Here is a 12,313-nt window from a genome sequence, read left to right as displayed (position 1 = left end):
TATAATATATTCAATAAATTTTTGAGAATTACATTATGTACCTTCTTTTGCCTTTATTGTAACACACTAAATTTTTTAACAAAGCATTGCCGAATAAATAATACAGTATTCAAAATAAGTTCAAAAGTTACTAAAATAGGAAACCCTGGTTGGCTCAGCATTTTAGCACCTGCCTTCCGCCCAGGGCATGATCCTGGAGTCTCAGGATCAAGTCCCACATCGGGCTCCCTGCATGGAGCCTGCTTCTCCCTCTGCCTGTGTCTCAGCCTCTCTCTCTCTCTCTCTCTCTCTCTCTGTGTCTCTCATGAATAAATAAATAAAATCTTTAAAAAAACTGCTAAAATATATATTTGCTTTGCATAGTCACAACTTAAAGCATAAAGATGTACACTTTTTTGGTAATTTCAGACCATTAGGTTAGATCTAAAAGTAAAATAAAGCTGACTTTATATTTGTAAGAACATCACACAAATACACAATATAATTATGAATATTCCTGACTTTTAAGGTGTATAAAAATAATATAGATGGGAAAATGGTTTCAAAAACTGCTGTAGAGTAGTAATTTCACACTGAAGTGCAGCTGCATTGGGGATATTTAAATTCTCATGTTCTATGGTCTACCATGTGGTTTCTTTCTTTTAGACACACATTCCTCCCTTCTGGTTCAATGAAAATCATTGAGACCCGCATTTCAGATAGTGGGATGTATCTTTGCGTTGCTACAAATATTGCTGGGAACGTGACTCAGTCTGTTAAATTAAATGTCCACGGTGAGTTTTGAAATGAAGGCATACGATATCTGTGTACTGGCCACAAGAAAATCTATCATACCATTTTCTTTCATAGTTCATCTCCAAATTGTATGTAGAGTAATTTGAGAAAAATTTTCTAAAATTGCAGACTTGTGATTTTCTTTCATAAACTCTGGAAAAGTTTATTTGCCATCTATAGACAACTATTCCGCTTTTTTTTTCAAATGAACAGTATTAAAATTTTGGCTCTCCGTTTTATTAAATGTCCACAATAACTTATGACATCTATTGATACATTGTAAAAAAATGTGTTTAGACTGATGGCTTTTTGTAGAAGTGAATGTGAGTTCTCAGTGAAGAATTTACTAGTATTTAAATGATCATTTTCAATATTCAAAGAATTCAACTGAAAACATTCTGCTTCCTGGAACTCTTTAAGTTCTTAAAAACTTTCTAGTTAATCTGTTTTATTCCCTCAATTTACCATAGTCTGTACAAATATTTATTTATTCAACATATGCCTAGTGAGTACATACTCTGTCAGGCATTGTGTAGATGCCAGATATTCAAATATCAGAAAAAGATTCCCTCAGTTAGTATTGACCTGATTTCACTCTCAGATCAATCACTGTAAGAGTATCTTATTAACCATGGGATTGAAATCCAATGAGAGTTCTGTTGTTTACTAGCTCTGGGCATGTTATCCAACCTCTATTACCTTTAGTTTTCTTTTTCATAAAATGATGATAAAATAATCCTCTGAAAATTATGAAGTTGTCACAACCTTTAGAATGTATTGGTTAAATATTAAATTTTTTACAAAGAGGAATGGGATGTAAGGTACAGAAATTCTAATTATATCCTTGAGTCATCTTGATTCTCTAGTGTATAATGCATGTATGTGGAAACCAGTAACACTTACCAGTGTTTTGATAAATTATCACATTTAAATTTATAAAGGAAGGTAGATTAAGACAAGTAGTAGAGACTTGATTTTCTTCTCTGAAATTAGCAAAAGTTTTTATGAGAAACTTTTCTTACTGTCTGGCTAAACCTTCTACAAAGAGAACAAAAACTGGGAGTACATGAAGAAAAATGTTTTTTTTCTTTTACTCCCTTATGTTATAGAAATCGTTGCCTTTTAAGAGGATTTTAAACTGTAAATTATTTGTAAATTTTAAAAAAAAACCTAACATTTTTAAACACTTACTTTTTCCTCAAGTTTGGCATGAGGGATTTTATATTTATTATTTCCCATAAACCTTGCAGTGTACTGGTATTGAAGAGGTTATTTTGCCTGGATTATCAAGGAAACAGGCCTCAGGAAATTTACTCAATTGCCCTAGATTGTGCATCTAGTAAGTGGCCTGAATCTGGGTCCAAATCGTGAGATTGTTCCACTTTCTCATGCTGCCTCTTGGTAAGGAGTTCTCATTAATAGTGAGAAGAGAAAGGAATTTTAAAAATTGGATTACTAATACTCAGTTGTTTCTAGTTCCTCCAAAGATACAACGTGGCCCTAAACTTATGAAAGTCCAAGTTGGTCAAAGAGTGGACATTCCGTGCACTGCTCAAGGGATGCCTCTTCCTGTAATCACCTGGTTTAAGGGTGGAAGTGCCATGCTGGTGGATGGAGTGCAGCATATTAGCAATTCAGATGGAACATTAAGCATCGACCAAGCCATGCTCTCTGATGCCGGCATATATACATGTGTCGCTACTAACATAGCAGGCAGTGATGAAACGGAAATAACACTGCATGTCCAAGGTGATTTTTGACACAGGAAAATATGTGTGTGGTGGGGGTATATTATATGACCTGCTGGCATAAGCTGTTCTCTGAGTAGGCAGAAAGCAAGCAAATAAATAATAAATGCAGATCATGAGAAGAGTACTATGTAGAAAATTAAAATAGGGTAATGCTCCCAGTGATTGGCTACTTTAAAGATTTTATTTATTTATTTATTTATTTATTTATTTATTTATTTACTTATTTATTTATATGAGGGGAAGTGGGAGCAGGAGTGGGGCAGAGGAAGAGAGAGAGTGAGAGAGAGAGAATCCCAAACAGGCTCCATGCTAAGCACAGAGCCCAACATGGAGCTCGATATCATGACTCTGAAATCATGACCTGAACCAAAATAGTAGTCTGATGCTTAACTGGCTCAACCATCCAGGAGCCCCACAGTTGGCTACTTTCGATTGGCAGGTAAAACTTCTCTGAGGAGATGATATTTAGAGTGATATCTATTGACTAGAAAGAGCTAGCCATGTGGACATTAGGGAGAAGAGCATTCCTGGCACAGAAAATACCAGTGCAAAGGCAAGAAGGAAAGATAAGCAAGTGTACTTACCATAGTACTCAGCACTTCATATCTGCCCCAGCAATTTTAGATGGATGGCTAGGACACTGTTGGAGAACTTATCCAGTTCATTCATTCACTCAGCAAACTTGATTGAGTGCTTATATTATGGGTCAGTGGAAAACATAGACCTTTATAACATAATCTCATAAACAAAAACTGGTTAGTGCGTTCACAAACCATTAGAAGGTCTATATGAGTTTTTAAAGAAAGACAAAACAAATAAGTCTTTCTTGGGTTGAGACGTGCCAGTTAAGATTTGAAGAATGAACAAAAGTATAGTAAGTGATGCGCAGGAATGCAGTGGGGTGGGGTGGGGTGGGATGGTGAGAGCCTTAGGAGAAGATGTAGAATGTGAAGAAGAGGAAATGTGACATTTTGGATACACTGGCATAAGTCAATCAATAAAGGCAAGCTGGCTGCATTTCAAACTGGGTGTTGAGTGACATGTGGCAAAGCTGGACACACAATCATGGACCAGATTATCCAAGATCTAGATACTTAGATTAAGGAGTTTAGATTTTATTCTATGTGTAGTGAAAAGATTTGGAGGCATTGTTACCGGGAAATGATGTATTTGGATTTTAAAAAATCACTCTTCGGGGATAGAACGGCTTGACTGGAGAAGGTGAGGGGAAACAGCTGGAGACTATCAAAGTAGCTCAGGCAAAAGATGATGGTAGCTGGACTTGGGGGAAAGAAGGGAATGTACTCAAAAAATAATAGCTCTTTCCTGATGATCTACTCTCGGATTAGGGAGTGAAGGAGATGGAGGACTCATCAATTTGGAGACTCCCAAATTTCTTCATGAAATGGATGGATAATGAGGGTGTTTAGGGAGGTGGGATTCACTGATAGGGTGCACTAAGGAGGAACAGGTGTGAAACTTTATTCTACAGATAAAATGAATACAAATAGTGATTTTCATCAGGGAAATCACACGATGAGATTTATGGTTCAGAGAGAATATTCTGAGGTCTCTGTGTGAATGAATATGAATCCAAAGAGGAACATGTTCGAGAAAAGGGTTCCAGTAAGAAGCCTACTGAAATAGTTCGGGCAAAAGAAGTAAAGGTTTGGGGATCCCTGGGTGGCGCAGCGGTTTGGCGCCTGCCTTTGGCCCAGGGCGCGATCCTGGAGACCCAGGATCAAATCCCACATCAGGCTCCCGGTGCATGGAGCCTGCTTCTCCCTCTGCCTTTGTCTCTGCCTCTCTCTCTCTCTCTTTGTGACTATCATAAATAAATTAAAAAATTAAAAAAAAATTAAAAAAATAAATAAAAAAAAAGAAGTAAAGGTTTGAAACAAGCAGTGACCTTAAGGATAGAGAGGGAGATACAGGTATATGATGAACATATAGCCCTAAGTGATTGGGTGTGGAGGTCAGGAGGAAGGGAGGAAGACATAAGAAAAATGGTGAAGCATTATGTTTTAACAGAATTGTGGAAAAACAGAAAATAATGAATTTTGGAAGGTGGGGACATTTTGACCTTTAAATCCCCAGGTCACATTGAGGTAGAAATAGCTGGCCACTAAAAATATATGTCATACTTAAAAGAAGAATCAGGAAAGATAGCAGTTCACCAGGGTAGCTGATTAATGATGCTGCAAGAGAGTTTGATATTGCTAAAGGAAAAGCCTATGATAATGCATTTATTTTTCTAATAGAACCACCTACATTGGAAGATCTAGAACCTCCATATAACACTCCATTCCAAGAACGGGTGGCTAATCAACGCATTGCATTTCCATGTCCTGCAAAAGGTATGTAATAGTTGGACATTACCATAATGTTATATTCTTCCAGAATTCTCTATTGAACCTAAAACATCATTATAAAAAGACCTACTTGTTAGTCCTTGTTATAAGGATTAGAGGGCATTAATCTAATAGCTCTTTGAATAAGTGTTTTTCCCTCACAGGTATTTTATTTACTTCAATGGAAGAACCTTTTGTTCTTCCAAATTTGCCTTACTATGTTTCCCATGTAGTTCATGCTCCTTCCTGTTGGTTCTTAGTTCATTCTATTTTGATAGAATTTCTCTTTAAAATATGACAGAGCGGGCAGCCCTGGTGGCGCAGCGGTTTAGCGCCGCCTGCAGCCAAGGGCGTGATCCTGGAGACCCTGGATCGAGTCCCACGTCTGGCTCTCTGAGTGGAGCCTGCTTCTCCCTCTGCCTGTGTCTCTGCCTCTCTCTCTCTCTCTGCATCTCTATGAATAAATAAATAAAATCTAAAAAAAATAAAATAAAATATGACAGAGCTATTCAGAAATTTCAGCATTTATCTCATTCAGAAGTATAAATTAGGACCAACTCCCTATTTGTCCTATTTGTCCTGGATGCTGCTCTTCCCAAAACCTCTTTTCTTAGATTTGCTTACTACTGGTAATTCTAAAGCCAGGTTCTAACTTGGCACTCTGAGGCTTATCCAAACCCCTTTACCTCCCTGAATTCCTGGGCTTTCTATCTCAACATGTTTCCTGGCAGGAAACTATTCTTTTCTCTCCTCAGGGGGATGTGAGAGAGGCATTGTCACTGTCACCCTTGCTCTGGATGCCAGAATGTGGTTAAGAACGTCCATAATGACTCAGATGTGTTTATAGCAGTTCTGGCAACGTCCAGGCAGTATTTTTTTTCCATAACCTCCGGGCAGCTGGTACCATCATTGCTCCCACAAATGCCTCTCAGCGTTTGTTCCAGGAAGCAGCTGCAGATGAGAGTCCTCATGGCTGTTCCTGTTTCTGTAGCAAGATTCTGCATCTTTCCAGTAGTTTTCACCAATGATTATTTTCTGCCAGCATTACAAGAGAACTTTAACAACCTTTTCATATATCAAAATAATCATCAGTAACAATCCCAATAGCACTGAGGGAGGAGGCATGGCCTGAAGAGGGGACCTTTAAAAGAGTTTAAATTCAGATATTCACAATGAGTAGTCGCTGCCACTGGATCCCTACTGGTAGCACTGTACCCTTTGCTCGCATTGGATCCTGGACCCCCATTGGCTCCTGGACTCCGATGCTGGCTTGGAGGACTTCCGTTTCCTGGCTCTTTTGATTTGCCTTTTCCGCCTTGAAAAACCACCCCCTTCCACTTCCCCATTTTCACCTGGGATATAATTTAGGTTCATTTGAAGGAGCTAAATGCCTTTTCCTTGTTTTGTGCAACAAATTTCATCTTGTACATGATGGTTCGACCATTTATAAATTAAAGCTAGCATAAAACTTCTTTTTGCTTGTTCATTTAATTTTTCATTTATTAACTCAACAAATATCACTAAGAAGTCTGATTGAGACACAAAAAGGAGTGAGTGGGATGTGAAGACGTGAAATGATTATAGCTCTTTTTTCTTTGACAGCATAGACAATTACAGTCCATCAGTTCACCTTCTCTTCCTCATCAGTCAGCTTTTTACTGTTAGCACAATGAAATAGGCCAATCTTTTTGTTTATTTTTCTCATAAATAAACCTTTCAGAGTCACTTTTATAAGTCCTTAACTCAACTTGAGTTTAACTTTAATGACACCTTCTTTGCATTCTACCTTCTTTTGTACTTGTCTTGGATTATATACCAATACCAATATTTTTATCATCCCTTAATTTAAGATTATTAATAACGTCATGCAACCACATTAATTTAATATGCTCTCTTTTTATTTTTATAGGTATTAAGTAAATTTTGAAGTACTTAGACTAGTGCCTGACACATCATTTGCTACATAAGTACGTTCTTAATATGGAATTCATCCATTTCCAATATGTGCTTTTGTCTCTATTACATACTTCAAGATGGTTTTATCACTTCTACTCACGAGCACATTACTTCCATTTACTCTTTGGTCATAAGTAAATCTAGGAAACTAGTCCTGCTCTCTGCTTTCCCAATTTTCTTTTCAGTATAAAAAGTCAAGAATTTTTCCTATTGTCCTATGTTTAACATCATGAAATCACTAGATGTGTGGGTAGTAGAAGTTCCTCATCTCTGCTATATGAGGCCTTTTAAAAGTATGAATTATATAAAGGATCACTTCTGCAGTTGTGACTCTATTTGGTTGGGTAATCTTTATGTTTTATTCCTGTGATAGTCCCTTGCTTTTTGTTCTTCATTTATTTTTACCCCCAAACTCTCCCATTTGATTAATATAATTTTTTCCCCACTAATTACCATGAACTCACACAAGAAAATGCCTTGGTTTGCTTACTGTTTTCTGAAAATCTTGGAAAGACAACTTGCTCAACTCTACACTAGAGACCGTAGGTCTCTTAGGACTGATCAGGAATTAGAGGCATTAAATACCATAATCTCTTTGAAATTTCATGCAGGAGGGCAGCCCCGGTGGCGTAGCGGTTTGGCGCCGCCTGCAGCCCAGGGTGTGATCCTGGAGACCCGGGATCGAGTTCCACATCGGGCTCCTTGCATGGAGCCTGCTTCTCCCTCTGCCTGGGTCTCCGCCTCTCTCTCTGTCTGTGTCTCTCATGAATAAATAAATAAAATCTTAAAAAAAAAAAAAAAAAAACGAAAAAGACATTTCATACAGGAGAAATATCTTGAAAGCAGCATAGTAACTTAGGGTATAAATTATAGTCATAATTTTTTTTATTTCTCCTCAATGTATTTGATATTTAATAATGATTCCTAATTTTATTATAAAATATCACAAACCTCTGATTTTTCATTTAGGTACCCCCAAACCAACCATCAAATGGATATGGAATGGTAGGGAGCTGACAGACAGAGAGCCTGGTATTTCCATCTTGGAAGATGGCACATTGTTGGTTATTGCTTCTGTTACACCCTATGACAATGGGGAGTACATCTGTGTGGCAGTAAATGAAGCTGGAACAACAGAAAAAAAATATAACCTCAAAGTCCATGGTAAACACAGATAAGATACCAAAACCATATAGTTGAATATATGACATTTTCTAATTCTTATATATGTAAGTTATTCTCTCAATGTAGTATTATTTAATGTTAATGTGAATGGAGTGCTATCAAACAGGAAGCTGACAATCTGATTGCATTGATTAATCGATTTAAAATTTTGTGTAAATTTTTATTATGACTTTATTCAAAATTCAAGTAGTAGAATCGTCAAAACTCTCATGACTTAAGCTATCTACTTATCCTCCCTGAGGGCAAAGGAATTTATTAGTTTGTGTGTGTGTGTGTGTGTGTGTGTGTGTGTATTTTCCCAGAGGTATTTATACATAACAAAGAAATATGAATATATATTTTATCCTATTTTTATATATAAAAAGATCCATACAGGAGAACACCGCATCCATTACTCTACACTTTGTCTATTTTACTAAACTAACTATCTTGAGGATTATTCATTATTCCTAACTCTTATTTATACCTGTTTAGCATCCCACTGTATGGCTATGCCATGATTGCCTTAACCTTCATCTATTAATGATGAACATTTGTGTTACCAATTACTTGTTATTATAAGTAACACCTTAATGAAATACTTGTACATTTGTCATTTTGCATCAGTCACAGGTTATGTTCATTTTAAAATTTCATAGATAATGGCTTCCATAGACACTGGGCATATGCACTTCCATCAGCAAAGCAGTGAGTCCCACATGACTTAATTAAGACTGTAGCAGTTTACATTTTGAGTTATATGTGGAATAACTAGTTTCTCCCTTAACTTTATCTTAAGTTTTATCATCACTTCAAAACTCTGATCATTAAAGTAAAACTTTAATAAGAGTTATTTATAAATATATTGGTCAAGATCTTCCTCTTAATGTTAAGGAATGTGCTTAAGTATGACCAGCCTTTTTGGTTATCACATATCTCAGAAGTTGCTTTCTAAAGGCCTATGTACAGAAACTTCATATCAAATTATCTAGCCATGACTCTTCTCTTTTTGCAGTTCCTCCAGTAATTAAAGATAAAGAACACATAACAAACGTATCTGTGTTGATCAATCAACTGACCAATCTCTTCTGTGAAGTTGAAGGTACTCCTTCTCCCATCATCATGTGGTACAAAGATGATGTCCAGGTAAGTAAAAGCATCAGAATATGCATAATTCCTTGCCTCTGCCTCTGGAATAAATCACTCAGGACTTTCTTCTTAATAATGATAGAAAACTTCTATGTCAATTCCTAAGTATGCATTTGTATTAGGATTGGAAATAACTGACCATTTTGTTGAAGGTGAGTGAAAGCAGCACCATTCAGATTGTGAACAATGGGAAGATATTAAAGCTCTTCAAAGTCACTCCAGAGGATGTAGGAAGATATTCCTGCAAAGCAGTTAATATTGCAGGCACTTCTCAGAAGTATTTTAACATCGATGTGTTAGGTAAGTGAAACAGACTTTTAAAAACCTACAATTTTGAGATGCATTTCTTTTTTTTTTCAAGATTTTATTTATTTATTCATGAGAGACACAGAATGAGAGGCAGAGACACAGGCAGAGGGAGAAGCAGACTCCCTGGGGGGAGCCTGATGCAGGACTTGATCCCAGGACCCCAGGATCATGACCTGAGCCAAAGGCAGATGCTCAACCACTGAGCCACCCAGTTTGTTTAGCAAACCCAGGCGTTCCATGCATTTCTTATAATAGGATGGAGCTGACAGTTAAGAAAGAACAATGAGATAAAAAAACATTGATAAGAGAAATATCATTTGTTTCACTCTTTCATTTTTTTTGTTTTTAATATAGGTTAACCAGAATCATATGCTATAGAATGTTTTAAGTTATTTATTATTTATCATAGAGATGTCTGTGAGTATTTGGTACCCTCTTATATATAAAATAGTAAATTACTACTCTTGTCAATTTCTCCTGTGAAGTGGGCAGGAAATTCTCAGTGAAGTAACTTCATCCAGGATGAAGCAGAATAAAACTCATTAATGCTCCGGACACCTGAAGCTGCTAGGTTGTAACTTGAACTGGAGAAAGTAGCAAATGCACCTTCCTGAATTCTAACTCTTATCACTAAATCACCTCTGCCCGGATCCTAATTAAGAGAGGAAAATTCTGAGTGCGGGTAGAAGAATTGGGATATAAGACATTTAGAAAATTTTAGTGGTAATCGTAAATTTAAAGTTTTATAATTTTAATTTATGAAATTATATTTGCCAATTAGAGTCTACTTGGTGATAGAATGACTTCCTCCCTTTTCAATATTTTGTTCATCAGAATGGGCATATGTTTCTACGTCTGGGGTGAAAGTAAAGTCTGGGAATGATGCTGCATTCAAACTACCATTTTTAAGCTGCTTCAGCATAAAAATGATCCCTCTCATTAGCCTTCTCAGAGCCTGAAATACTCTTCATTGCCTCTACCAAAATTATTCTTATTATATTTAAGTACAGGCTATCAAAAACTAAATGATCTTTTTCTATCATTAGTTACATTGGTATTATTTCTCTGGGCATTAATTTACTTTGAATCCTGTGTCCTGATGTGTCCCAAATTTTTATTTCCAGCTCAGACGTTGTCTCTGAGCTCTAAGAATATACATCTCATCTTCTCCACAGTGTCTTGATTTGAATGTCTTAGTGGCATATCAAACAAAAGGTCTCAGTGAACATATGTTCTGGTCAACTTTATTGAGCCGATCACAGTGCACCACACCTCTGTCCACCCACTTGCGTCTGCTAGAACCTAGCTCTCATTCTTTCTACCTACCCCCCCCCCCAACTCCCTAAATGTATCTATATTCTGTCAAGACTATTTCCTAATTCAGGGTTAAACTATCTACCCCTTTCATCTCTAACTGTAACAGTATCATTTGTAAGCCGAATTGATGTAGTAGTCTCTGAACTGCCCCCCTTCACCCACTCCTTGCCACTCAAATCCAGGCTTCATTTCCCAGCCAGCCTGGTCTTAAAACAAAATAGGAGTTGAGCGTCTGCCTTCTGCTCAGGCCTTGAGCCCAGGGTTCAGGATGCAGTCCCACATCAGGATGCTTGCGGGGAGCCTGCTTCTCCCTCTGCCTATGTCTCTGCCTCTCTCTCTGTGTCTCTCATGAATAAATAAATAAAATCTTAAAAAAAAAGAGAAAAGAACAAAATCTGGTCACACCCCTCTTCTACTGAGGGAGCTACTTTGGTGGTTGGTCATTGCTCTGAAGGTAAAGACCACACATCTTAACATGATATTAACGGAGAGGATTTCAAAGTCAGGGAAGTGCACAGGAATTTCTCAATATTTTGATAATTCTGAGAATAAAAACTAGCATAGTCATTTTCATATTTTTCCTATCTGACAGCATAGGTACCATAGAGGCCCTTTAAAATAAACAAGGGTAATATACTTCGAGTAGCACTATGTTGCAGTATGTAGAATTTGAACATTGTAAAATTAATATTGATGATATCATTTGTTATCTAAAATGTATAACAGTAATAAATTGCATTATATGAGCTTCACCGCTCACCGAAAAACTCCTTTTGCATATAGGTTATGACTCCTCAAAATGAGTTGATTTTTTCAAGTAATTATCCTGCTAGCAAATCTTTAATGAATGTGTTTCTGTATTTAAATTTAATAGTTAGGTGGGTTGACTGATGCAATATGAAAAGGTATTATTGTGTGATATTTTATTTGTAATATTAAATTTTTAGTGAAATACTGTAGAAATCATTAATAATCTGCTTTTTCTCCCCCCACCCTTTGTTAAGTCATCAATTTTCATGATAAAATGTCTTTGTTCAAGTCCCACCCACCATAATAGGTGCCAACTCCCCAAATGAAGTCTCTGTTGTCCTCAACCATGACACTACCCTCGAATGCCAGGTCAAAGGCACCCCCTTCCCTGCTATTCACTGGTTCAAAGATGGAAAGTAAGTACCATTTTTCTATTTGTTGCAAGAGTCCAACGATAGGGAACGGATGTGTAAATTCATGTGGATTTTACTCATAGATATTATTAAATGAACATGAAGGAAAAACAATATTGTTCAAAAAATGGTCTCAAAGTTTTGTAATATCTTTCATTCTAATGAACCATAAAACCTTATAAATGCTGGGAATTTATTTTAGAAACAGAGGAACTCAAATTTAGTGTGCATTAAATATTCGTCCCAAAGGCTATGAATAAAGAATGATAAATGCAAGATTCAAATGCAGAGATAATTTTGCCTTCACATGGAACTGTTTGAATTATGAAAAGATAATTTTTATGACAAGATGAATACTTAAGCTAGTTCTAATAATGTA

At 36.6% G+C, this 12,313-nt stretch overlaps 1 protein-coding gene across 4 annotated transcripts in view; it reads left to right on the top strand.

Annotated features, from left to right (window-relative positions):
* HMCN1 (hemicentin 1) overlaps window positions 1-12,313 on the top strand; it is a 464,969-nt gene that overhangs the window by 258,027 nt on the left and 194,629 nt on the right. For all 4 annotated transcript variants that reach the window (XM_077901922.1, XM_077901921.1, XM_077901924.1 and 1 more), the window contains 7 exons: window positions 646-773; window positions 2,251-2,523; window positions 4,787-4,882; window positions 7,802-7,996; window positions 9,012-9,142; window positions 9,298-9,445; window positions 11,811-11,937. In XM_077901922.1, coding sequence (XP_077758048.1) covers window positions 646-773; window positions 2,251-2,523; window positions 4,787-4,882; window positions 7,802-7,996; window positions 9,012-9,142; window positions 9,298-9,445; window positions 11,811-11,937 — 1,098 coding nt within the window. The remainder of the gene's footprint in view (window positions 1-645; window positions 774-2,250; window positions 2,524-4,786; window positions 4,883-7,801; window positions 7,997-9,011; window positions 9,143-9,297; window positions 9,446-11,810; window positions 11,938-12,313) is intronic.

The sequence above is a fragment of the Canis aureus genome, chromosome 6, assembly GCF_053574225.1.
Source record: "Canis aureus isolate CA01 chromosome 6, VMU_Caureus_v.1.0, whole genome shotgun sequence".
Lineage (NCBI taxonomy): Eukaryota > Metazoa > Chordata > Mammalia > Carnivora > Canidae > Canis > Canis aureus.
The sequence above is the reverse complement of the archived record's forward strand: the minus strand, read 5'-3'. Positions and strand labels throughout refer to the sequence as shown.